This window comes from Cupressus sempervirens, chromosome 4, assembly GCF_028749045.1.
Source record: "Cupressus sempervirens isolate cs-2001-9-10 chromosome 4, ASM2874904v1, whole genome shotgun sequence".
Lineage (NCBI taxonomy): Eukaryota > Viridiplantae > Streptophyta > Pinopsida > Cupressales > Cupressaceae > Cupressus > Cupressus sempervirens.
The window spans coordinates 603,046,503-603,072,434 of record NC_143121.1 but is presented as its reverse complement, the minus strand read 5'-3'; the positions used below and the strand labels follow the sequence as shown (position 1 = coordinate 603,072,434).

The 25,932-nt window shown below is 31.3% G+C and overlaps 1 protein-coding gene across 1 annotated transcript; it reads right to left on the bottom strand.

The window, feature by feature from the left end:
* Positions 1-4,535: 4,535 nt before the first annotated feature.
* LOC149562663 (beta-fructofuranosidase, insoluble isoenzyme CWINV1-like) lies at positions 4,536-8,957 on the bottom strand. The gene is made up of 7 exons (XM_089826119.1): positions 8,480-8,957; positions 7,986-8,399; positions 6,800-7,668; positions 6,121-6,288; positions 5,633-5,892; positions 5,425-5,515; positions 4,536-5,089 (listed from the first exon to the last, which is right to left on the bottom strand). Exons 3-7 carry the CDS (start codon positions 7,406-7,408, stop codon positions 4,895-4,897), a joined length of 1,323 nt encoding a protein of 440 aa, XP_089682245.1. The 5' UTR covers positions 7,409-7,668; positions 7,986-8,399; positions 8,480-8,957; the 3' UTR covers positions 4,536-4,894.
* Positions 8,958-25,932: the final 16,975 nt, after the last annotated feature.

Below are 25,932 nucleotides of genomic sequence, written 5' to 3'. Positions count from 1 at the left end.
TAATAGTAAACCGAAAACCACATTGATCCAACATTCATCATTTTAACAAAAAATGAAACAGATCCCCTAATACATTCTAAACAAGAGCAACATAATGCTCTCAAAGCATACTACCTCAAAGCATAGATGAAAGATGCATGTTTTGAAAATAGAATAAGTTTCAATTTTTAGTTTTGCCCATGTTTAGGTTTAGTATAATTTTAGGTTTGAGACCTAAGTGTTGAAATATGAAAAATATGCAAGTTTCAATTTAAGTTTCAGTTCAACTAGTTTTCAAGTTTCAATTTGAAAGAGATACACATGATAATTCAGAGTTTTTATTTTATTCAACTAGTTAACAACTAGTGGCGTTCCAATATACCTAGAGCTCCCAATCTAGAAACTCGGGCTCTGATACCAGATGTAACGCCCCGCCAAGGGATCCAAAAGAATTAACCTAAAGTTTTACTAAGTTTGCCAAACAGTTTTTTTTTTAATCATGAAAAATAAGCCATTCATATCAAACACATAGTAGCAGAAGTAATCACATACATTCAACTAAAAGGATACATAAGCATACATAATAGGTTACATTCCTTAAGGATCCCATAACGTTGAGTCACATTTAATTTAGTTAAAACTAAGACTAACAACTACCACATCCACATGAAAGAATAATTAAAAGTCCATAGTCCATAATATACATTTGTTCTGAATGCCTCTTGGCAAATGAAATTCAAAATGCTCAATTATCCGTTGTACATGTCACAGGGTATGAAAGGCTTAAAAGAATATACATATGTAAAAATAATGATAAATCATACTCATTGAATCCATGATACGAGTACAATAAAGTAAATGAAACTATTAACATGCATGATACATCCATCCATCAATAAAGATATAACAACCATCATAAAAGATAGCCATCCATCATAAAACACAACTAAGTGTGCGCTTCCTCCCAACCGTCAATAGCATCATTAGACCATCGTGGGCCCTAGCCATCCCTTTGCGCGTAACATCCCAAGTCACCGAAGAGATCATCGGCATTATCATATTAGAGATGTCACTCCTAGAAAATACTACAACATATGTAGAAGGAAATCTAACATGCTACAACATATGCATAAAAAATCTCACATGCAAGAATAAAGCATAAAATGATTCTGTAAGTAAATAACATAATTTATCACATGCTTATCATCAATATAGAGAAACGTACCAATAAATAACATCCATCATAAGATCCAAGAACAGAATGAAGATAAATATCACAAAGAATGCTCCAGCCACAGTGACTACAAATAGATCTCAAATGGTAAGAGTGAAAAAGCACTACCACCCAACCACGTGGAACCTAAATGGCCCACTCCCACCATGCTGAGGAGATAGTCTCAAGTCCCAAACAGGATATCAAATCACATAACACAAGATAACAAATCACATAACACAAGTACTCTCTAAGTCTAGGAATCCTAGATGTACACTAACTCAAGGTTCTAACACAGAACGACATCTAATTCTCAAAGGCACACAAAGACACGTAGGAAACCTACTATGTAAGCGAGAAAGTGTCATTGCACAGATCACGCTAAAGTTACCCTAGTAGTCTCTCAATAGTCCCCGGCCCCCTAGTGATCCCTATGCGGCCACTAGTATCCTCTCATATTGACGAGGCAGACTACGGAATGCAAGGTCGCAACCAAGCGTTCTCTCTACTCCCATCCTAGTCTGTACTAGCACTCGAGGCATGGATAGCATAAAACTAATGCATAATAATAAGATTCTATTTAAATTCAAACCCAAACTCGAATCAATTTCCAAATCTTGATTCTACTAAGTGAAGATTGCAATAATATTTTAATTCCCATAACAAAATGAAACAATATGCATGCCCAAATTCCAAATTATAAAATTGAAGATTCATTCATAGAGAATTATTCAGACACACATAACAGACACAATGAAGATAGGAAAAGAAAGAGCGTAATAGAATATGCGAAATAATCATGAGTGCCTACTTGTACACTGATGCTAATTCGCTATACCACAAAAAATTGTAGAGAAGCTCCTCCTCTTAGAACCTTCTCCTTTTTGAAAATTCCTTCTTTCTCCAGCATTCGCAATTCCTCCAAGAACTGAACCCCCTCGAGTGACTAGGAGTGCTTGTAGAAGCATATAAGGATGTCCAAACACACTAGGAGAGCTTGTATATAAAGGCCTCTAAGATGCATCTAGAATGTGTCTAGAAAGAACTAGGAAATAAGCATGACAACTAAGCACATAACTTCTATGATAAGAAGATAAACATGATGAGGTGTCTAGAATGTTGTAGAAACCATGTGCTCAAATAATGCGCTAAATTCAACATGTGCATAATTAGATTGCAAACGCCTGTGTTGTCAACATGACAACTCACAAGAGTTTGCATACTCCTATGTGAATAAATATTAAAATAATGCACAATAATTTATTTAATTAAATTTTTTTATTTAATATTCATTTGACTCCTTTTTAAATTAATTTATTAATTTTAAATCTCATGCACTCACTTTATTAAATCCATTTATTTTATCTTAATATATTTTAATCACATGCATGCATCATGCGATCTAGAATCTTTTAATAATTTTAATATCTTTTCCACTTTTAAATTTATTTTTGAAACTTAATTGATAAAATATTTATTAACTTAAATAATAATATTATTTAGCATTTATTTAAAAATGTACTCTGAATATATTAGTATTAAATTAAGTAAATATTATCACATTCTAAACTTATAACTTTTATCTTCAAATTTAATTCTTTTTATTTAATTAATTTTTCATTTAATTAAATCTTTTAATTAATTTTTCATTTAATTAAATCTTTTAATTAGACTTAATTAGTAGAAAATACCCCCAAAGACTCATAAAGTAAAATACAAAAACCCATCATAGCAAAACACATACAAAATCAAACTAAGGGGTTAATATCACAAATAACGTCATCCGATGTATTCGGAGGGTACTCAACTCAGATACTTGTCCTAATTTTCAATTAGAACAAATGGCTTAAAGGGTTGGGATTTGGACTTGAGAATTTATCTCCCCTTTCTTACCATTGAGATAATGCGATAGGGTACGCTCATCCTGGCAATTTAGGAAAGTCGATACCTGGTACTTGCAACCTGCATAAAATCCACGCATGTACAAGCACAATATATACTAAGTTAAACATGCAATGGCAGGAAGTGGTGCATCGTGTAGATCCCAACTAGCAGGTAACTATGACTCCCTTCCTTAACCACATTAAAAACGCCATACAGAAAGAAAACAAACACGCACACCATACACATGCAAGTATGGGGTAAGTATCCATAAGAAAAAACATATGATAATAAATCATCTAACTAATAATCATTAATAACTACAAACACAGTAATAATCATCATACATACATGAAATATAAAGTATCAAGTAATCTCATCATATATCAACTAAATCTGAAACAATATCTAATAATCTCAAAATAATGTCACTAATAATCATCAACATAAAACTATCCTAAAAGAGTTCGGCCACAATAGCAAAATGCGAACTAGGGCAGGCACTACATCATATACATAATTATTAATATACATTTGATCTTAACTTTTTCTAATTAAAAAGTGAAAATGAAAAAATCTAACATATTTATTTAAATTCATTGATATTTCTCCAAATTCATCTAAATATGGAATAAAATTGAAGCTGAAATAAATGAAAATTATCTTGATAAGGTAGAGAAAAGAAATAAAGACAAATAAAAGTCAGTTTAATCCAAACATTTTGATGGCATGATTTTCAAATGTTGTTCCAATAAATAAATAATAACAAGAGTTGTGATACAATTGGAGTCCTGTCTAATGCAAAAATAGCAAAAGGAAATGTGCCTGTAATTTTGAGAAAATAAATTTGTGGTATAACTTTGAGCAAATCTGTGGTGTGTACAAGTTTTTGCATCAATAATAAAATAATTTTGCGAGTTTAATAAGTGATAATTTAATAGATATAAAATATTTATATAACTTGGTTTATCAATGTTTTTTTGAGTGCAACCGTATTAATGTAAAAAAATTAAAATATATTAGAAAAAATTTCATTAAGAAATGTAGAAATATTTCATTTGCTTGTTTGTGGCACAAGAAACATTTTGATTTTTTTTAAAGAAATTTTTTTAAAAATACTAACAATGAGGAACCAATTAGGAAAAATAAATAGATCTTAAAAAATAAAAATAAGATAACAGACATTACAAATATAATTAATATTTATACAATGGAGGCAAATTAATAATAGAAAAAGTACAGAAGAAATATTTTGAATTATTGAAGAGAAAAATTTAAAAACCACTAGCAAAAATAGGAAGAACCAATGAGAAAAAATAAATAATTCTTAAAAAATAAATAAATAAATAAGAAAAATGTGAAACATTACAGATGTAATATAATATTTCTACAATGTAAACAAACTAATAATACAAAATGAAGTGAAAACACAAGTCTTGCCATATGCTAATATATGCGGGACTAATAATAATTTTATAACACTCTATAAACTGAAACGAAAATAATGCACTACTTGAAAAAAGTACCGACACCGCCTTATTTGGTAAAAAAGGCGCCAAGCTTAAAAAGGGAAGGCCCAACGATCAAAATAACTGAGAGTTGTGTAGCAGATTTCAAAACAGCCAACTGGAAACCGATTGCAACGGTAGAAAGACAGCCAAAAAAATGCAAGCTGTCAGAATACATCACAACAAAAACAATTTCACATTCATTCAAGAATGCATGGCAAAAGTCCAGGCTTTTGTCATCAGCTCATATGTTTTTCCAGAGTGAAGTAAAGCAAAAGAGCAAAAAAGTTAAAAGTCAACGTAATGCTGAACTCTACAGGATTGTTGAATATTGACGATTGGCCTCTCTCATATGCCATGCTGTAAACCTTTGTAGAGTAATATTTGAGTCTCCATTGTTAAACACAAACAAATGGGCGTTCTCCTTCACTGCCAACATCGGATAACTCCTTGATGTGATGCAAGTTTTCCCCCCTTCTGCAAAGCTCTCTACTATACTGTGATCCACCTGTTCATACAATAACACTACTTCATTCAACTTCCATTCAGAAAGAAATCAAAACTTTAAGAAAATGAAAGAGAGATTGTGTGTTAGCTTTTTCATTAAAACTCTGAAATGTCAGTGCAGAAACTAACACACTATCTAATCTAGAAGTACTTTAGGATACAATCTAATCTAGTAAGTGGTAGATTCCTCCCGCTTGCTCCAAAATGGGCAGTTGGGTGAGTAGCAGAAACACTCCTTTGGTTAAAAAAAATAGTTATGAGTGATTTCATGAATTGTAGAAATTTTATCTCTTTAAGAACCCAGATTCTAAATTGACTAATATACAGAAATCTCACCAAAACTCGCAGGGACAAGGATTTCTGATGAGGAGAAAGGTTTACAAATCCGCCATAACTCATTTTGTCCACATCAGTGTCTAAAGATGACCTGCCCAGTTTATCATTGTAACCATCTAGTCAGACTTGGCAGTAATCATGCCTAAAAAGAGAAACTAAAGTTATTCATTGATATCAAACAATGCAGCAGAGTAAATGAAGTCATAACCTGCTTTGGTCAACACACAACACCACTTTCCTTAGTTGGTTGTCTGATTTGTGTTTGAAAAATCTGAAAGAAACAACACTTCTTTCACTCAGATCATCTGATGCCAAGACGATTAACCCAATTCCCTGTGGAGTCCCTTCAATATTTGTTCCCCTGCTGCACAACTTTTGGGCATTGGTGAAAACATCCATGTCCTCCACTGTTTCATAGACATGGTCTTCAACCTTATTATGTAAGGTAAATTCAACTTCCACATCAACCTGTATACAGAGTGGGACATTTATTTATAGTGAATTTTATGTCATTTCCAAGAATAAGATCATTTATTTATAGACATTCTTAGCTCTCTCATCCTAAGAGATCATTGAATATGATCCCAAATGTTAATACTAATAAACTCACACAATATTACCCAATCTTACTCAAAAACATGAATACAATAATATAGAAGATTTTACATCATTACCCCAATTTGATAATGTACTAACCTGTGCTGCTCCTGATGTTAGTCCATCTATCTTCATGACCGATCCCCTCTTTAATACCACATTGTGCTTTTCTACACTTGTGTCCCTTATGGCTTCCACCTCAGACACAGGCCATTGAATGAGACTGCTCCTGGTGCTAGTGTCAAGCCCTACAGTCCTGGGTATCCCCTGTAATAAAAGTCATAAAACCCACATAAACCCTAGCTATGGACAGTAGTAACAGGGAAATTGCTATTTAATGCTATCATCAATGAGCCTATGAATAGGGGAAGATACCTGGTAGTCATCCAGTCTAACTTCATGCATATAGATCTCATAAACTATAAGTCGATTTATGCCTCTCTTTTTTTAAGTATCGCTATAGGTGACTCAAGAGCTTAAAGCTAAGGTTTCGACATGTAGAGGTTGTGGAGTGTGAGGTGGTCTAAAAGTGTCATTACAAAACACTCTCCCAATACCCCTTATGTTCACCCCCCAATAGTCACTCAACAAAAATACTTGTGGTAAATGCGCAAATGAGTCAATCACCAGCCAAAAAAGCTAAAAAATGATTAGTACATATATAATTAGCTATTAAGAAGTATCAATAACATCTACTCTATCACGATCATTAGACCTCTAAGTAGATCTCTTCCCCGAAACCAATTTCTGTCCTAAAGAAAGAACTTTTCGGGATTACCTGAACAGAAGCCCATCCTTTGGTCACATCGTCTGTCACACTATCAGATTCGTTAATCCAACCCCACAAAATCCTTCTGCCCTTATTATCATCATAAAAGGTTTTGGAGGCATAGTATTTGCCACAGTCATATCTGAGCCCATTTGGGCCCTCCACGGATCCATTGTCAGGCACATATCTGTCCAATTGAGGAAAGTACTTACCCACGGTGTAATAGTCTACCTTAGAATCATCCAAGCTGTTCTTCAAAACATGTTTCAGAGAAGGCCCCTGAGTAGATGTATCAAGGCCATCGTTGCCATAGAGGGAAACCGGATAAAAATCAGGGCATTCCCACATCCCGCTATGTTTTGCCGAATGAAGCGGGTGTTTTGCCTTTTGCCATTTCTTGAAATCCTTGCTTTTGTAAAGCAAAGCCATTCCTCTCTTATGTTTATCTCTTTTGTTTCCCACCAGGACTCGCCATGTATTGTCTGATCCCACCCAAGCTGTAGTTGGGTCTCTGAATGAACTGCCATTAATAAAACCTTCAGGAACCATGACAGGATTCTCTGGAGCTTTCTTCCACTCCTTCAGTAAAGGATCCGAGGGATCCGTAGGAACTGCCATGTTTGTAACCTGAACAGAATCATTGGTGTTTCCCGTGTATAAAATAACGGGAGAACCACCCTGTTGCAAAAAGGTTGCAGATCCAGACCAAGCGCCATTAATGTCGTACCATTCATCTGGGTAAAGAGCTGCTCCAGGCAAATGTTCCCAATTTATCAAATCTCTAGAAACTGCATGCCCCCATCTAATTGACCCCCAAACAGCTGAAAGAGGATTATACTGGTAAAACAGATGATAGTAGCCCTTGTAGAACAGTGGCGCTGCAAAAATTCAAACCTTAATTTAGAATGCACTTCTATCAAAGAATTCAACTATCATCAGATACAGAACAGACTAGGATATATTGATGTATACTCACCATTTGGGTCTTCATGGTTGGTCCACGCAGAAATGAAATACATCCATGTCAACATAAAGCAATTGTTAAAACAAACAGAAAATAATCCTAATTACGAGCAAAAGCATAACATTCATAATTCCAAGCTATAAATAAATAAGCCCTCTGCAAAATCAACAATTCTTCTAAATTATATACAATTGCCCAATAAAAACTCATGCAAAATCCAAAATCCCATACATACCGTTCATCCAATTCTTCAAAGGCTGAAAGTGATAAGCCGTCTTATGAAAATTGAGGATAGACGAATTAAATGTAGGGTTTGCCTTGCCCTTTTGAAAGGCCTTCAAGCTGGTTCCATCCCAGACATGGTGTGAAGCATGGGAGCATACCATCAGAAAAGCAAAAATAAGGAAACAGGACAAGAAAGAACGATCCCCCATTGCAACGATTTGACTGTAGCAGCAAAATTGGATCTGTAATGCTATGATTTAGATGAACTAGGCCTTGATTTATAGGGCGCCAAAATGGTATCCACTCAAATAAAGCTGGGTAAAATTTGCTAAAAACAATGTAGGATAAAGGATGGTTAACAGATAACTGAAGGCATGCAAAGTTCACGAATAAATGGTCAGGATTCCCATCTGTCGCTACCTTCAATAGGTAAGTGTAAAAGTCAGAAAAACATTTATATCATAAAAACATAATGGAAAAAGTATCAAAAGGACTGGCACCTGAAAATGGCAAGATTTATTGCAACCAGTAAAATTGATTTATGATCTTTTTATGGCCGTCCAGTCTACGTGTGTACATTCCAAGGCTCGACTCAGTTCATCAACTTTTAGGTCACTTCTAATTTTCTTGATCAGTTCTGTCAAAGTAAGATCTGAAATTAGGGGATTAACTGATTCCAGAAATGGCATAAACTTTTTGGGTGTACTGTATGAATTGGAGATATTTTGGTTATGATTGAAATGTAAATTGACAATGATCATGATATTTTGGAATATCATTACAGCCTGTGATGTGATAGTTAATATATGAGGTGGAGACAGCTTATTTGGGCATTCTCTAATGGAGCTTTACTGCTATTTTCATGTCGGCACATCCAAGTTTAACAGCCAATTATTAGCCACTAATAATTGTTAACAAATATATTTGCTTGCTAGGCCAAAATGGATTTTTCCTATTTTTTAAAATAATTGTTCCAACAGACTTGTAATCATTGTGGTGGCTTTTAGTTAGATTAGGTTTAATTTGAAAATATAAAGAAACGTTCTTATGGTGAAACCATTATACAAGGTCATTTTATTTAATTTTTGCTTTATTTTGGTGAAGATATTTTAGTGGAGTTTGGCTATTTGAAAAGGTTTAATTTGGGAAAAAATAAGGGTTTCTTATTTATGTCATATTTTATTTTGATGAGATATTTAATATAATTATATATTAATAAGTGGTAAGCTTAGATGTTGGTTTAAGTTCACAATGTAATGTTTATCCATTTTTATTAGATTAAAAGATGAATATAATTATGTGGAAATGTTAAGGAAATCTATTAAATTATAATAGTATATGACAATAATAAATTTTTTTAAAAAATTATAATTACGTTGGACCAAATAATCTTTAATGAAATGAGCATATTAAAATAAAATGATATATAGTAAATAAAATATAAATACTTTTGAATAATTGTATCCAAAAATATATTACATAATTTATTTCCAAACACCAATTTTTAAAAAATAGAAAAATAGAAAAAAAATTATCTTTTAAAATATTAAATATTTAAAAATAATATCTAGTATTATAGTACATAGTCTAGGATGGAGCCTTTTATTTTTTAAAGGTGGAAAGAGTTCCTTTTGGGCATTCTCTAATGGAACTTCCTCTTATTTTTGTGCCCACCTTTAATAGGCAATTATTAGTCACTAAAAAATAGCATTTTTCCATTGGATAAGGTCTATTTTGAAAATAAAAATAAGTGTTTTTATCTTATTTAATCAATGTATCATTCTCTTTTTCACTAATTTGTCATTTATTTTTATTTTAAAAAAATTTAAATAGTTTAGTTAATTTTTAAAGAAAAATTTTAATTTAGAAAAAAAAAAATTATGGTGAAATTAGCATATCCATGTCATTTTCATTTAGTTTCAAGTTTATTTTGATGAGAATATATATATATAAAAGCTAGCTTAATAAAAAATATAAACGTTTGCATCCTATTTTGATTTCAATATTTGGTTGACTACTTTTTTATTTGTTTTCAAGAAGGAGATGTTATCCATATTTTTACACAATTTACAAGTTTTTAGTAGCAAAATTAGTAAAATTTTCTTTATATCAACGTTAACAAAAATATATAGTTTATCAAGTCAACATGTGCCATAAAATTACAACATAATTTTTGTCGGCTATAATATTTTCTTAATTTTCAACTCTCTACATTTTGTGTCTATTCCCATTCAATGTATAAAGGATAAGTATTAAATATAAATTTTGTGTCGCTTCAGCTACTTGTCAAATTTTTCAAAATTGTTGAAATGTTTACAACAATGGATGCTTTCATTGTAGAAGCCTCTCAGCTTAAATATAATTATATATTGATAAGTGGTACACTTTTGTATTAGGTTGGGTTCATAATGGAAATCTTATCCATCTTTATTAGAATAAAAGATAAAATATAATTACATGTCACATTTAACAAAAACTATTAAATAATGACATATAACAATAATAAAAATATTTCAAAATATTGTATAAAATATTTACTAGAAAATTATAACCACAATGAATCAAATATTTTTAACAAAATAAGTATATTAAGTAGAATGATATATATATATATATATATATATATATATATATATATATATATATATATATATATTGTAGTGAAGAAATATAAATACTCTTAAAATATGGAAAAATATTTTTCATAATTTATTTTAAAATATTAATTTTTGAAAAACATAGATTTTTTTATAAATATTATCTTTTACAATATTCAATATTAAAAAATAATATCCAATATTATATTACATAGTTTAGTGATGGAGGAATTTTTGAAAGGGTAATTAATTATTAAATAATGAAGAAAATTATAAAGTTTTTGATATTATAGGAGTTTAAAACAAGGGGGTGGCATTGAAGAACAAAATAATGGACAAACCATTCACAATAGATAACCAGTAACTAAGTTACCAACACATTTACAACCTTGTCCCTTAATATGAAAAACATAGTCCCCTAGAGCTTGTATAACCAAAACAAGTTCGCATTTCACATAGTAGCAAAATTACTATCAGGTAGAGTATTGTTCATATGAATAACAAAAATAAACATGTCCTAATTATACCTACTTAAAGAAAACCTATAATATATACTTAAAGAGTAATTAAAGTTTATAAGGGTCATCAACGGCCAGTTCAAAGAGTAACATACCAGTAGAACCATAGCATAACAGTTAAAATAAAAAAACAACAAAGGCTTAAACTTTAGCCTTCTCCTTTCCTTTCTTAGCGAAGAAGACTTTGGCCCAATCATTAGCCATAAAATCATAAATTATTTTATAGTCCTCCAAGATGAGACCCTCGTCCTCTTTCTCCTAATGAAGCAACTAAAGTGTGGTAGTTGTCACGTGGGTCACTTTGATAGAAAACCTCAATAGTGTCTGAAAGCTATCATCCAAAGTAGTGAACTCGACCATGAGAGCTTCAATCTCTCTTTTGGTATGTCCCATTGCCTCACTCTTCTCTTGGCATCTAGCACATTTCCCTTTAGAAATTACCATTTCAAGAACCTACAACACCTTGGAGTTAGCATAAATTGTATATTTTTCTTTCTTCCCAATCCTAATAGCGGAGGTGGCATTGAGGAGGTACCTTTAATGGCATAGGTGGGAGGATGGGCAGTGGAGGTGAAGTCAATGGTATTCATGGTGAAATTGGAAGATACATGAATAAAATCATGGATAGCCTCCTTGAACTTTTTATTTTTATCTACCTCTAATTTTGAGGTCTCCTCCTTAGGTAAGTGCACCAAGATCTTGTGCAAAAAGGGGGATAAGTGGACAACTTTTTTACTAAAATCAAGTAAACATGATCTTGGCATAGTCATATGAAGCTCATGCACTCAAAATGAGAAAATGTGTAAAACACAAAAATTGTAGTACTTTGAATCTACTTTCTAAACTACAAAGGTTTTTAGAAAATAGATGTTTCACTTCACGCACATAGAAAACTGCTCTCTTTTTTTGCTAAAACACATAACGTAGTTGTTATTATGTGCTCCACAAAACATATAGTTATATTTAACATTTTGAAAAATACTTTGGTAAGATGATAGATAAAAGGCAGATCTAGAAGTTATGTATTGTTTCATAATGTTATGACAAGTAGTTTTTTTTCTATAATTTTTTGAAGTGACCCCATCTTGAAATATTTGTACCTACTCATGTGTTGGGCATAACTTGCATCAAAATAATCTAAAATCACATTATTATTTCTCAAGTGTATAACAATAATATCTAATTTATTTTCTATTTGGTTAAGTGGATCAAAAGTTATTAAAAAATGGTAGGCATATGTTTGAGAGGACTATAAAGACATTGATATAGAAAGATTAACTTCACAATGCTAATGTTGTCCAAATTTTTTTTTTAAATATGGTTAGAAAGGTAATAATATGTGTGAGATTATGGTGGTAATTTTAGAGATACATAGTTCACCATTTCCAAACTTGATGAAGTCAAAGATAAGAATTGATCTTAAAAGATGAAAAAATGTTTAAAGCAATGAAAATAGAGGGAAAACATTAGCCCAAGCCTTTGGGTAGGTGTCATATCCCCATTTTAAGATAGAATTTTAATAATTATTAGATAATCCATTGTTATTAAATAAATAATAAAGTTATATTAAGACTAATACTAAAATATTAAAATAATAATAATAATAATTTAATCTATATTATTATTAATATGATATTTAGTATGATATTTTAAATAATTAAAAATAAAAATAAAAATTCAATGAGTAAAGAAATAAATAAAATTAAATAAAAGAGACAATATTGTAGAAAGTATATTAAATTTCTAAATAGAATTAAATAATAAATAGTAATAAACACAAATAAGTAAGTAAATAAATAATATAACATAGAATGATATAAATTAACTAAATCTAATGAAAAGTCAAGAGAGATTTAACAAAAAGACATGACTCCTTAAAATTAAAATATAAAAGGAAGGAGAGTTTATTTTAAAGAAGAAAAAAGGAGGAGAAGAGAGGAGTTTAAAAAACAAAAATGGAAGAGGAAAGTAATATCATGAAGAATTTAGTAAGGAAGTGACTTTTTGAAAATGTATGAATGATTTTGAAAGGATGTGAACCTTTGAAAGGGCCATAATTATGAATGGTTGTCTCTTCAAAAATATTGTGATTATAAAGTAGTCGGATTTTTCCAAAAGATTTTAGTTATGAAGTGTTGAGACTTTTAAAAAGGGTTATAACTATGAAGTGTTGTGACTTTTCAAAGGATTTGTATAATGAAAGGTTGTGACTCTTGGAAAATAAAAATGGTAATAATGTAAACATTTATTATTTTAAATGTTGTTTAATATTAATTATGATAATAATGAGGTAATATAATTATATCGAAATACCAAGGTAATAAGAATGAACATTTTCTTTCATTTGACATAATTAAATAAAAGAAATAAACATCTAATCAGTGTTATTGATAAAGAGATGATAATGACTTGAAAACAATCCCAAGAATTACATTAATCAGTAAGAACTAGGTGGATAAGAGGGTAGGATTGAGTCCTAAGGCAAGAGGGGAATATATTGACTCTTGGGCTTAGGTTTATCGAGCTATGGGACCCCACTACAATGTTCAAGGATTGAGGTATGGTATAGTATCTAGGCATGGCAAGGGATTTGGAAAGCACTCATTTGAAAGGTAGGGACCAAGGTCCTATCAAGCCTTTAATGCAGTCTCATTGTCCAATCCCTGGGTGACCTAGCCTGTACGTATAATGTAATAGATTGGGTAGGAATATATACATATATAAAGAATCATTAATAATACAATAATAACCTTTAAATGGATTATTTGAAAAAAATAGAAAAATATTATAAGCCCTTGCAAGTAGGGACATTACTGTAGTATTAGAGCCTAATCTTGCCATCCCATAGGGCTAAAGGGGATTTAGAAAATTAATTTATGTGAAAGAATAATGTAGAAATTTAGTGACTATCAGAAATGATTCAAACATATCCATGATAGCAACCTACGAATTTGGACTAAAAGAAATATAAATTTCAACTCAATAGAAGAAGTAATATAATTGCCTAAGGACAATATTGTAGAAAGTATATTAAATTTCTAAATAGAATTTCATAATAAATAATAATAAACACAAGTAAGTAAGTAAATAAATAATATAAAATAGAATGATATAAATTAACTAAATCTAATGAAAAGTCAAGAGAGATTTAATAAATAGACATGACTCCTTAAAATTAAGATATAAAAGGGAGGAGAGTTTATTTTAAAGAAAAAAAAGGACGAGGAGAAGAGAGGAGTTTAAAAAGGAAAAATGGAAGAGGAAAGTAATATCATGAAGAAAATAAGGAAGTGGCTTTTTGAAAAGGTATAAATGATATTGAAAGGATGTGAACCTTTGAAAGGGCCATAATTATGAATGGTTGTGATTCTTAAAAAATATTGTGATTATAAAGTAGTGAGATTTTTCCAAAGGATTTTAGTTATGAAGTGTTGAGACTTTTTGAAAGGATTGTAACTATGAAGTGTTGTGACTTTTCAAAGGATTTGTATAATGAAAGGTTGTGACTCTTGGAAAATAAAAATGGTAATAAGGTAAACATTTATTATTTTAAATATTATTTAAAATTAATTAAGATAATAATGAGGTAACATAATTATATTGAAATACCAAGGTAATAAGAATGAACATTTTCTTTCATTTGACATAATTAAATAAAAGAAATAAACATCTAATCAATGTTATTGATAAAGAGATGATAATGACTTGAAAGCAATCCCAAGAATTACATTAATCAGTAAGAACTAGGTGGATAAGAGGGTAGGGCTGAGTCCTAAGGCAAGAAGGGAATATATTGACTCTTGGGCTTAGGTTTATCAAGCTATGGGACCCCACTACAATGTTCAAGGATTGAGGTATGGTATAGCATTTAGGCATGGCGAGGGATGGAAAGCACTCATTTGAAAGGCAGGGACCAAGGTCCTGTCAAGCCTTTGATGCGATCTCCTTGTCCAATCCTTGGGTGACCTTGTCTATACATACAATGTAATAGATTGGGTAGGAATATATACATATATAAAGAATCATAAATAATACAATAATAACCTTTAAATTGATTATTTGGAAAAAATAGGACAATATTATAAGCCCTTGCTAGTAGGGACATTACAGTAGGTTAACAGGCCTATTACCAAGCCTAAACGTGGTCGTGCTTTAATGTTTAAATAATGTGATCATGTTATTTGTGTATTTGTGTATAACATTAAAATCAATTGCCACTTCCCATTAACATTAAATTATATATATACTAACATATTTATATTTAAATGTGTGTGTGTGTGTGTGTGTAATATATCTCTAGATATATACATATAAAAATATTCTTATATCATCTCTCTCTCTCTCTCTCACACACACACACACACACACACACACACACACATTGCTTTTGGTTTTGCATAACCTAATGGGGTAACAAAGAACTAGTTGCAATGATTTAACTCTTAATAACGAGATTGTGTTACTTATGTGATCACATTTTTAACATTATGGAAAATTAGAATGCCACATTTTTAGGTATTAATAATGCAATTGTGTTTGGCACATTATACAAATAATAACTTCTTAATAGCCTTAAAAAAACCATTACGATGTGTTGCAATATCTCATTATTGTGTCATAAGATTTTTTTCTATAGGTACACATATTTTTTATGTTTTCTTACTTTGAAATGATCAAAATTTCATATTTTTGGGTGTCTTGTTCATGTTCTTATAATCATTGTAACTTCACTTTTATAGAAAACGATTGAATTGAATTTTTTTTTGAGTTTATGTTCATGGTATTATACCAATTTCACCTAGGATTATAAAAAAATGTTACAATTTTGTTGTTATTTTGTAGGTTAACAACAATGGGAAAGAACAAGAGAAGATAAAGTGAGGGACAAGAGGCAACAAAGAAAAATAAAAAGGGAGCGTATGAGGAGATTACATCTAACTAGAGCATTAAACACACATAATGCAAGCGGTGAGAATGCACCAATAGATATTGAAATGATGAATGCACCTAATGTAGCAAATGAATTCAAGATCACACACCACGTGAAATGATGAATGCACCTATGTAGATAATAATTTTCAAGAGCACACACCTATTTCACCTCTTCTACCTAATTCATGAAATGAACCATATTCACCTTATGCACCTAATTCCCCTCATGTACCTAATTCACCTAATTCTAACAATGCACCTAATCTACATAATGCACCATTGCTTACACCTCCTAGAATAATTCATAGAAAGCCAAAGTTTCTAATCAACATTGATGAAAATATTTTGGGGCCAATGCATGATATAATTTTTGTAAATTTGTTTAGCACTCCCCTCAAGATTTGTGACAAGTTCTTAACCACCTCCTATGTACTATAAGTTGAGTAGTTGTATCAGGCATTGATAGATCAATCTTTTGGTGCAATGACAACCCCACTCTAACAAGTGGTATCAGAGCTTGGTCACAAGTTTGAATCCTCAAACCCTCAGGTAACGCCTTAGGTAACATTGAGGGGGAGATTGTTGGAAATTTGTTCAATGCTCCCCTTAGGATTCATGACAAGGGCTTAACCACCTCCTATGTACTATAAGTTGAGTGGTTGTATTGAGCATTGATTGATCAGTCTTTTGGTTGATCTTTTGGTGCAACGATAGCCCCACTTTAACAAAAATGTCACAAATAAATTGTAGAAGAATGGTTAATAAGATATGGAATAATTATTTTGAAAAATTAAATGTAAGAAGAAGATGTCAAGTATTTGTTGAAATGATTAAAAATCTAAAAGTTAGTGAAACGATGAGAATTTTGTGGTTAAGAACATCTAATAGTGAAAGAACCATTATGAGAAACCTTTTTAGTGCTTATCAAGATGACAGTTCAAATCATGAACTAAAGACACTAATGTTAGTCGATGTATCCTTACATCAACTGTAATGGGAAAGAAAATGAAAAAATATTGCAAAATAAGAAGAACAAGAAAGACATTAAAGATAAGTAGAACAACATTACAAAAATCCTTGGAGAGGGAAGATAAAATTGAGGATCCTAACAGTAATGGTCATATTTGGTCTTTCTTAAGTAGACTCCCACATAAGAACAAGGTTGTTGTTGATGCACTAAGAACATTAATTGAAAATTTTTTGTTTGACAACGCAAGGGTTTGACCAACCCAAAAAAATGTTTTCAAAAGGAGAATTGGGATTACAAACTGTGACCCATGTCCAAAACACTTTTTAGATATGACTCCAACATAATTTTTGTATCCTCAAATTAGAATCAAAGGTATCCTCAAATTAGAATCAACCAAAGATTTTTTGAGATGGAAAAATCATTTTACATTAAGATTGATCATACATGCACTACTTGTTCTTCTAGGGTGCATGTTGAATTTTCCATGCATTATGATATTTATAATTCTATATGTTGTACTTTGTACACTAATGATATTTTGTTAGAATGTGGTCTAAAAGAACCTCCAAAGTCATTGAGAGAGTTTATTACAAGTATACTATGCACATGAGAAGATGACAAGATTTATTATAAGGATATGTATTTGAAAGGCTCTTGTGGTAAATGTGGTGTTTTACAAAAGTTGAAAACATGCCCACACGTAGATACATGAAATTGGTAAAAAATAGTTTCTCTTGGAAAGTACAAGCCAATTACGTATGGTGTTAAAGATGGAAAATATATGTGTAGCTTATTTTATGAAAGTGTTTCAAGAGAAACTAGTATATGAGTACATAGGTCATATGCATAGAGCTAGATGGTTAGGTGAACAATTTAAGTTATGTAAGGATACTTTTCCCTTGGGCACAATTATCTTAGTTCATGGTTTTGCTTAAAATTATAAATTGAAGCCTCAAAATGAAGTACAAAAAATGTACTACTACTCTACACTAGTCTCACTTTTTTTGCAAATAGAATTCATTCATGCACATGATAGCATAGAGGAGGATAGAAAGGTTATAAGAGAGTATCACTTATATATTAGTAGTGATAGAACTCATTCATTAGCTTTTATGCAAGGTTGTTTTAGAAAATTCTATGACAGTTTAAGAGGAAGAGATGTTAGCTACAATCAACACAAAATATGGTTAGACAATTGCACAACACAATTCAAGAATACAATGATGTTCTATTGGTTGACAAGGATGCATGTGACAAATGGTGTCCAACATGTTTGGAATTTTACCAAGGTAGGGCATGAAAAGGGAGAGCATGATGGTGTAGGAATATGTGTTACAAGATAATTTACCAGAGAGGAATTGAAGTACGAAGGTGGAGTAGTGATAGAAGATGCAAAATGAATAATGCAATCATGTAATTCTATTATGGGCCCAGGTAATGCAGGTAAGTCTTTTCTTTCTATATTTTTTTGGTTGAAATGTGAAGATTTCAATGAAAATTTGTAGGATTATTATACCCTTAAAGGATCAAGTGAAATGCATTCATTATTTTAGAAGTTCAAATGCAATATGATTAGAAATTTATACTAGACAAATCACATGCTTTTTCTCCATGTGTATACATTTTGTATGGGATAAATGTGAATCAAGAAAGTGGGTTTAACAATTGGTCTTGTAGACATTTGCAACCTCTTGATTCATATGAAACTCCTAGAGCACTACAATTGAACTAGATTGAAGTATCAATAGATTTTAACCATGAATCTTATAGTTGAGCCATGTAATTTGTCAATTTAAGACTTCTTTAAAGTTGCAATCTCAGTTGTTTTTAGTATTAACATATCCTTGTACATTAAATGCAAGTCACATATATGTAGTTATTGTAGACGAGAATAATGAAGAAGGGATATATTATTTTTTGTATAGTTTTATTGAGGCCAAAAAGAATTGACAACTATAGTGATTGATGATGAGGGTATCGAGTACCTAATAGGATTCATTGTTGTCACATGCACTTGGATTAGAAGGTACTATTATTGTGTCTAGTTTCATTAACACCAAGGTAAATGTAATTTTATGATTATTATACCATTAACTTATAAGGTTTAATCAAATGTAGGTAGCCTAACAAGAATTTTAATGTTTGATTGTTTGAGGATTTTCAGACACATAGACATATTCTTCATTTTTCAAACCTTGTTGTTGCAATAAATATTCAATTGATAAATTTTGTACATTTCAAAATATAATATTGAGAGTATATTTCAAAATATAACATATATGCTAGATCAAAAGTAGAGTTACCAAATGTGGCATCACTTATATGAAGGTTGATATGCACACTACAAATGTCAAATATGCACAAAAATTGGTCACTAAATGAACAAAATGATGTATCTACATAATATACATCTATCAAAATCTATGATGGAGCTGGATCATCAAAATGAAGCTTCTTCGTAGCACTATGTGGCTCATTCTGTGTTTATACAAGAATAATTAAAATGCTAAGTTAGATATCTTATCTGAAAATAATATCAAATTAACTAAAATGAGGACTGTAACTTACATTAATTATTGAATTATTTATTACCTCATCTCATACTTCTAAGCTAGGGATAAATGATGAAGGTAATGGGTTCAAAACTAAGAGAGTGAGGCTCCTAGAAAAGTGGATAGGTAGAGAATCTACCAATCATGGTGGGGTCTATTGTAGGGGAGGAAGACTTAGATTAATAAAATTAATACACAATAAATTATAATTAATACATACTAGAAAACACAGGAGGCATAGAATAAAGAACAAATACATACCAAAGATAGAGTTGGGACTCTTATGCTAGTAGGAGGCACAACAACTAATGAAACTATTGTGATGTTTACATGTATGATAAAATATAATATATGTTAAATACTTGAACAAAATGGTAAAACATAATAAATAACTTTCAAGTAAATAACAATTAGTTTGAAACTAAAAATGCATGTTATCATTTCAAATTCATATGTTTAAAGTGTATTTATCAAACTAATGCATACAATTGATGGTGGTCCAGTAGTATGAGGAGGAGTCACTAATGATGATACAACTATGACTATTTCCTCTGTGAAAATTATAACATATGACATCCACTTGAAGAAAAGAACCTAATTTCTAATATTTTTGGACAAACAAGTATGCAATTAAAATAATTTATGAGAATGTTACCTCTTCCCTCTTCTCAACATTAGCAACATCTAGTACATTCATCTGTTCTTTGGAACCCATTTATTCTACATGCATTTACAATTAAAAAATTAGGTGCATTCATAAATATGGACTAGAAATTTCATTGTCTTTAATCATTATCTATTTTAACAAATATTGTAGAATTGATTTTTTTTACCTTTCTTTGTTTAGGTGTCCTTGATGATTTCTTCCTCTTTCTCAATGACCTCAGGGTAGGTGGGGTTTGGTAACAAAAGAATATGTAACATAAAATAAATAATATGATACTATATGAGTTATATTAAAAGTGTAAATAAGAGGAGTGCAAGACATGATACCACAAAACTTTGTAAGCCAAAGTCAATAGCTGAAAGCATCATATCATCAATTTGGGATGCTTGACTCACAGACGACCACCCTTAAATATCACACACTAAGGAAATATTTAAGCTTGGGAAAAAAACTCAACTTTGACTATTTAACACTTTTGGTCTAGGAATTAAGCTTAGTGTGTGATGTTTAAGCCATTGCCTCACAAACAAGTCCAATAAAGTACCAATTAATTATACATCTTTATTATGAATTAATATTTTCAAACTAACAAGTGTTATTCTATTCTAATGAATTTTTTTTTCTCAACCCAAGTGTTTGAGCTACTCATGTATGTCTACTCGAATGAATACTATGGGGTGTGCTCCTATCACCCAATGCACCCTATAATACGTATAAAACAAAACATGTCAAATATCTCAGTATCATGTATCAATATATATTCTTCTTTAAGTACAAATCTATTTAATTTTATCAATTTAGGCAAAATTAATTAATAACATGTCAAAACAAAAATTTTAAAAAAATTATCCCCCCTATGAAAATATCATCATCATTAGATAATTAAAAAGAGTCATCTCCTCAATAGTAGATGTCTGGAATCTTCTCTCGCAATGTCTACATGAATAGAATTTCAATCCATCCTCATTCACATCAATATCTATACCATCGCACAAACCATGGCAACTAACGCACATATGTTGAATGGGTTGGGGGAAAGAGCCAAAAAGAATATTTGATGATGGAGGAGTTGGCATGTGTTCTGATGACTCTAGTAGAGCATTTGATGATGATGGAGATAGTGTACCCCCTCTTGGGACTAGCTATGTGACATGCTCAATGATGACATTAGTCAATGATGTAGTTACATGAAGATTTTAGAAGTGCATAGACTTCTTCATAACTGTAGGGAGTGCAACATAAATTAAAGTTTTTTTTGCTTGACACTTCCTTTTCTCTAGCTAAGTGACTCTGCAGGCACGGGGTCTATCTTGTATAGATCCCCTCCCTCTACTCTAGAACTAGTGGAAGTCAAAGTAATTTGGCTTCTCTCCAAGGATAAACTCACAATATAATTTTCTCAAAAAATATAAGGGCACCTCATTATTATAAGGTGGTTAGTAAAACACCATAGACCACCTATCCCAAAAAGTTGATTTGACCCCCATATGAGCACACTAATGAATAGGAAATCAAGGGGTGGTTTCCTCTAGGCTAAGGCTAGTATTAGGATTGGTGAAAAGAGAATATATGCCACCTTTTTATGTTTTTAACTTTCACTTAATCATAGGAAAATCCATCTGCATAATATGCATGACATCTATCCCTCTATGAACCCCACTTAATCACCTCCTTATTCCCTCATTAGTACTAATGGACATTTTTTCTAATGTGTCAGCTATGGTGGAGTGATGGCTAAGATAAGAAGACCTCAACCTACCAACCAAATTAGTTATCTTAGCATTATATTTTCTAAGACAGTTAGCTATTGGAAATATAAGAGGAGCAACCGAGAGGGGAGGGGTGTTTACCACTAAAATAAATCTTAGATCCCTTAGATGTTAGGACATAGCATAAACTCTACTAAAAATTAATGAAGCTTGGTAAACACACAAGCACTCACTTAATACTAATAATATGTTGTAACTTGATAACCACTAAAATAATAATCGTAACTTGGAAAATGCTTAACATGTAAATATTAAGATATTATCTGTGATTAACCTTAACTAACTTAGTTGCATATACATGAAATAAATAACATGAAAACAAGTGACACCAAGATTTAACATGAGTCCTATTAGGAGCCAACCCTATTAAAGGTTACAAAACACATTTTTAGGTGTGACCCTATTAGAGGATTTAATCACCCTGTTAGGATTAGCCTTGTTAGTGGTCTTAAGACACTTCAATCTAGAAATTCTACCTTGTTAGAGGATTTAAAAATAGCTTTTAAGCCAACTCTATTAAGAGATTTAGATCACTGCTACAATGGTTAGAGAGTAATAATGAGATGACCTTATTTCTAATGCAACTGTATTGCTGATTTCAGATCTCAATTTTGGCTCAAATACTTGATCCTTCTTGATCAAATGTATCTTTGTAGCTCCTCAAGGATATTTTTCTTATCGTTCTTATTTTCTTCCTCTCAAAATCTTCTATTCTTCCATATAATCACACTCACTTAATCCTCAACATAGACCTTATACTTATCTCATACACATTGTCAAGTCATCTTGAATACAACTTAGAATAATTGATATTCATCTCCTCATTTAGCTAGAACCAATGAACACATCCAATAAACTCAATATGCCAAAACAAAAAAATCCTTTGTTAGTCAACCTTGCTTTGTAGATACTAACTCATAAATTATTTTCCTATGTTAACCGAGTGAACTTAGTTAACACTACATCTTCGCAAGCTTCATTTGGTAACTGAGTGAGCTTGGTTAATACTAGTTCCATCGAAATTTCCTTTGCTATCCGAGTGAGCTTGGTTAACACTCAACTTCTATGAACTTCTCTTCGATGCCCGAGTGAGCTCAACATACACTGACTAGTAAAGATATGTAATTTTGTGTAACATCAAAGATAATACACAATTAACCAATTGCGTTCAACAATCTCCCTCTTTGGCATTGATGATAACAACACATGTCATAATATAATGAAATTTTAGGGAAAAATAATAGTAAGGAAAATATCCTTGTTTTCATTTTGATTCTCATCCATGAGAGCTTCGTCTATTAGTGTGAACTCCCTCTACCTTTAGTTTCACCCTCTGTTAGCAAACTCTATCTTCAACATCTCCTTCTGATAGCAAACACTCCCTCTTTGATAAAAACTCTTCATATTTTAGACCAAGTTCTTCCTCTTTGACATCTCTAACTGATATATGACTGAAGTCTCTGCAAACTCTTCCTTATCATAGAAATCTCCCTCTTTATAAAATTTCTATGAATATGACAAAAAACTCTCCCTCTTTGAAATCTTATTGCAAAGACAATATTCAGTGAATATCAATGTACCTCATGTACCAATTCATATGCAATCTTTTCTTTCAATACTTCATCAACTTGACTGATCTTCAACATGCACTAGTTGATGCATCACTAAACTTCATCTAATAAGCTTAAAATAGGGGAATGACCCCTAACTTACCTCTTAGTTACAAAAATAAATCCTTAGGTAATGGTTTGGTAAATATGTTTGTAATTTGTTCTTTAGTAGTCACATATTCCAATCTTACCTCTTTATATTGCACTAATTCTCTTAGAAAATGATATTTTATTACAATGTGCTTGGTCTTGGTATGCATCATATGATTCTTTGATATATTAATTGCACTGGTGTTATCATAGAAGATAACCATCAGATCCTTGATCTCTACCTTTTTACCTACCAATAGTTGCTTGAACCAAACAATATTGCAACTATTAACTATTGTTGCAACATACTTTTCTTTTGTTGTAGACAGAGAAATGTAGTTTTTCTTCTTGCTTGTCAAAGACACTAGTCTTTTACAAGGAAATATCACTCCACCACCGGTGCTCTTTATGTCATCAACACTTCCTACCTAATTAGCATCAGTGAAGGCTTTCAGATCTAAAGTTCCTCCTTTCTTCTATCATAATCCATAATCTTCAATACCCTTTAGATACCTCATGATTTTCTTGATTTCTATCATATGATTTTCTTTAAGATTTGTTGATAATCTTGCCACCATACTAACCACTAATGCAATATCAGGCCTTCTATGCACTACATATTGTAGTTTACCAATCATTGATTTGTATGTGGTCTAATCTACTTCCTTGGAATCATCATTTTTTGAAAGCTTATGTCCAATAGACATTGTTGTTCCAACTAGTCTTAAATCTTTCATTCCAAAATTCTTTAGTATCTCCTTGATATATTTGGATTGAGTAATGTAGATACCATCTTTCTTCTATTGAATCTATAATCCAACAAAGAATATTATCTCTCCAAACATGGACATCTCAAATTCCTTACTAATCTTCTCTAAAATAGCTTTGCACAAGTCATCATTTCCAATAAACAATGTGTTATCCACAAAGATTTTTGCCAACACAATCTTCTTCTCTTGTCCTTCTTCGATATATAGGTTGTTGTTATCATTTATCCTTTGAAAACCAATCTTCATCGAATAGTTATAAAGTCTTTCATACCAAGCTTTGGGAGCTTTCTTGAGACCATATAATACTTTGTACATTTTACAAACCATGTCCTTTTTTCTAGGATCTACAAAACCTTCAAGTTGTTTTATGTAAACTTCTTCTTCAAGAATTCCATTCAATAATGTAGATTTCACATCCATTTGATAAACTTTAAATCCTTTATATGCAACATAAGAAAGTAAAGTCCTAAGACCTTCTAATCTTGTAACAGGAGAAAATTTTTTGCCATAATCAATCCCTTCTTCTTGAGAATAACCTTTGCATAATAACCTTTCTTTGTTCTTGAAAAATTCTCCATCTTCATTCATCTTATTTTTGAAAATTCACTTTGTTCCAATAACATTTTTATCCTTGGGTCTAGGTTTGAGAGTCCAAGTCTTATTACTTTCTATCTATTCAATCTCTTCATTCAATGCTTCAATCCAACTTTCATTATTGAAAGCATTTTTAATTGATCTAGGTTCAAATTTAGTAAGGAAACATGTACCTTTCAATTTATTTATTATCATTATACCATCTAACTTGTCTCTAATGATCTGATCAAGTACATGGTGCTTTCTAACATATCTTGCCAACACAAGTACTTTTGATCAAGGACTTGTTCCACTAACCTTGCCATAATCTTCTATATCAATCTTGGGTCCCACTAGCTGTGACTCGGGACCTTTAGATTTAGTTTACTTTGGTTGTAACTTAGTGTAGTGCCTACCCTCGTTCACATCTTTTCTAGACTTATCATTGCTATTATTATCAGACTTTGATGGACTAGTATTATGTTGATGGATTAGTGGTATTGTTTTGAGACTATCAAACATTATGTTATGGATTCAGTGGTTATATGATGAGATCATTTAGACTTTACATTTCATGTATACATAATAATCATTATATTGTTTTCAATTATTATTGATGATTAGTTGGATGGTTTATTATCTTATGTGTTTTATCATGGATACTTACCCCATACTTGCATGTGTATGGTGTGTGTGTTTTCTTATTGTATGGTGTTTCTAATGTGGTTAAGGAAGGGAGTCGTAGTCACTTGCTTAGTCAGGATCTACACGATGCACCACTTCCTGCCATTGTCTGTTTAGCTTAGCATTATATATATTGTATGTACATGCATGGTTTTTATGCAAGTTGGAGGTATCGGGTATCGACTTCCCTAAATTACCAGGATGAGCGTACCCTATTATAC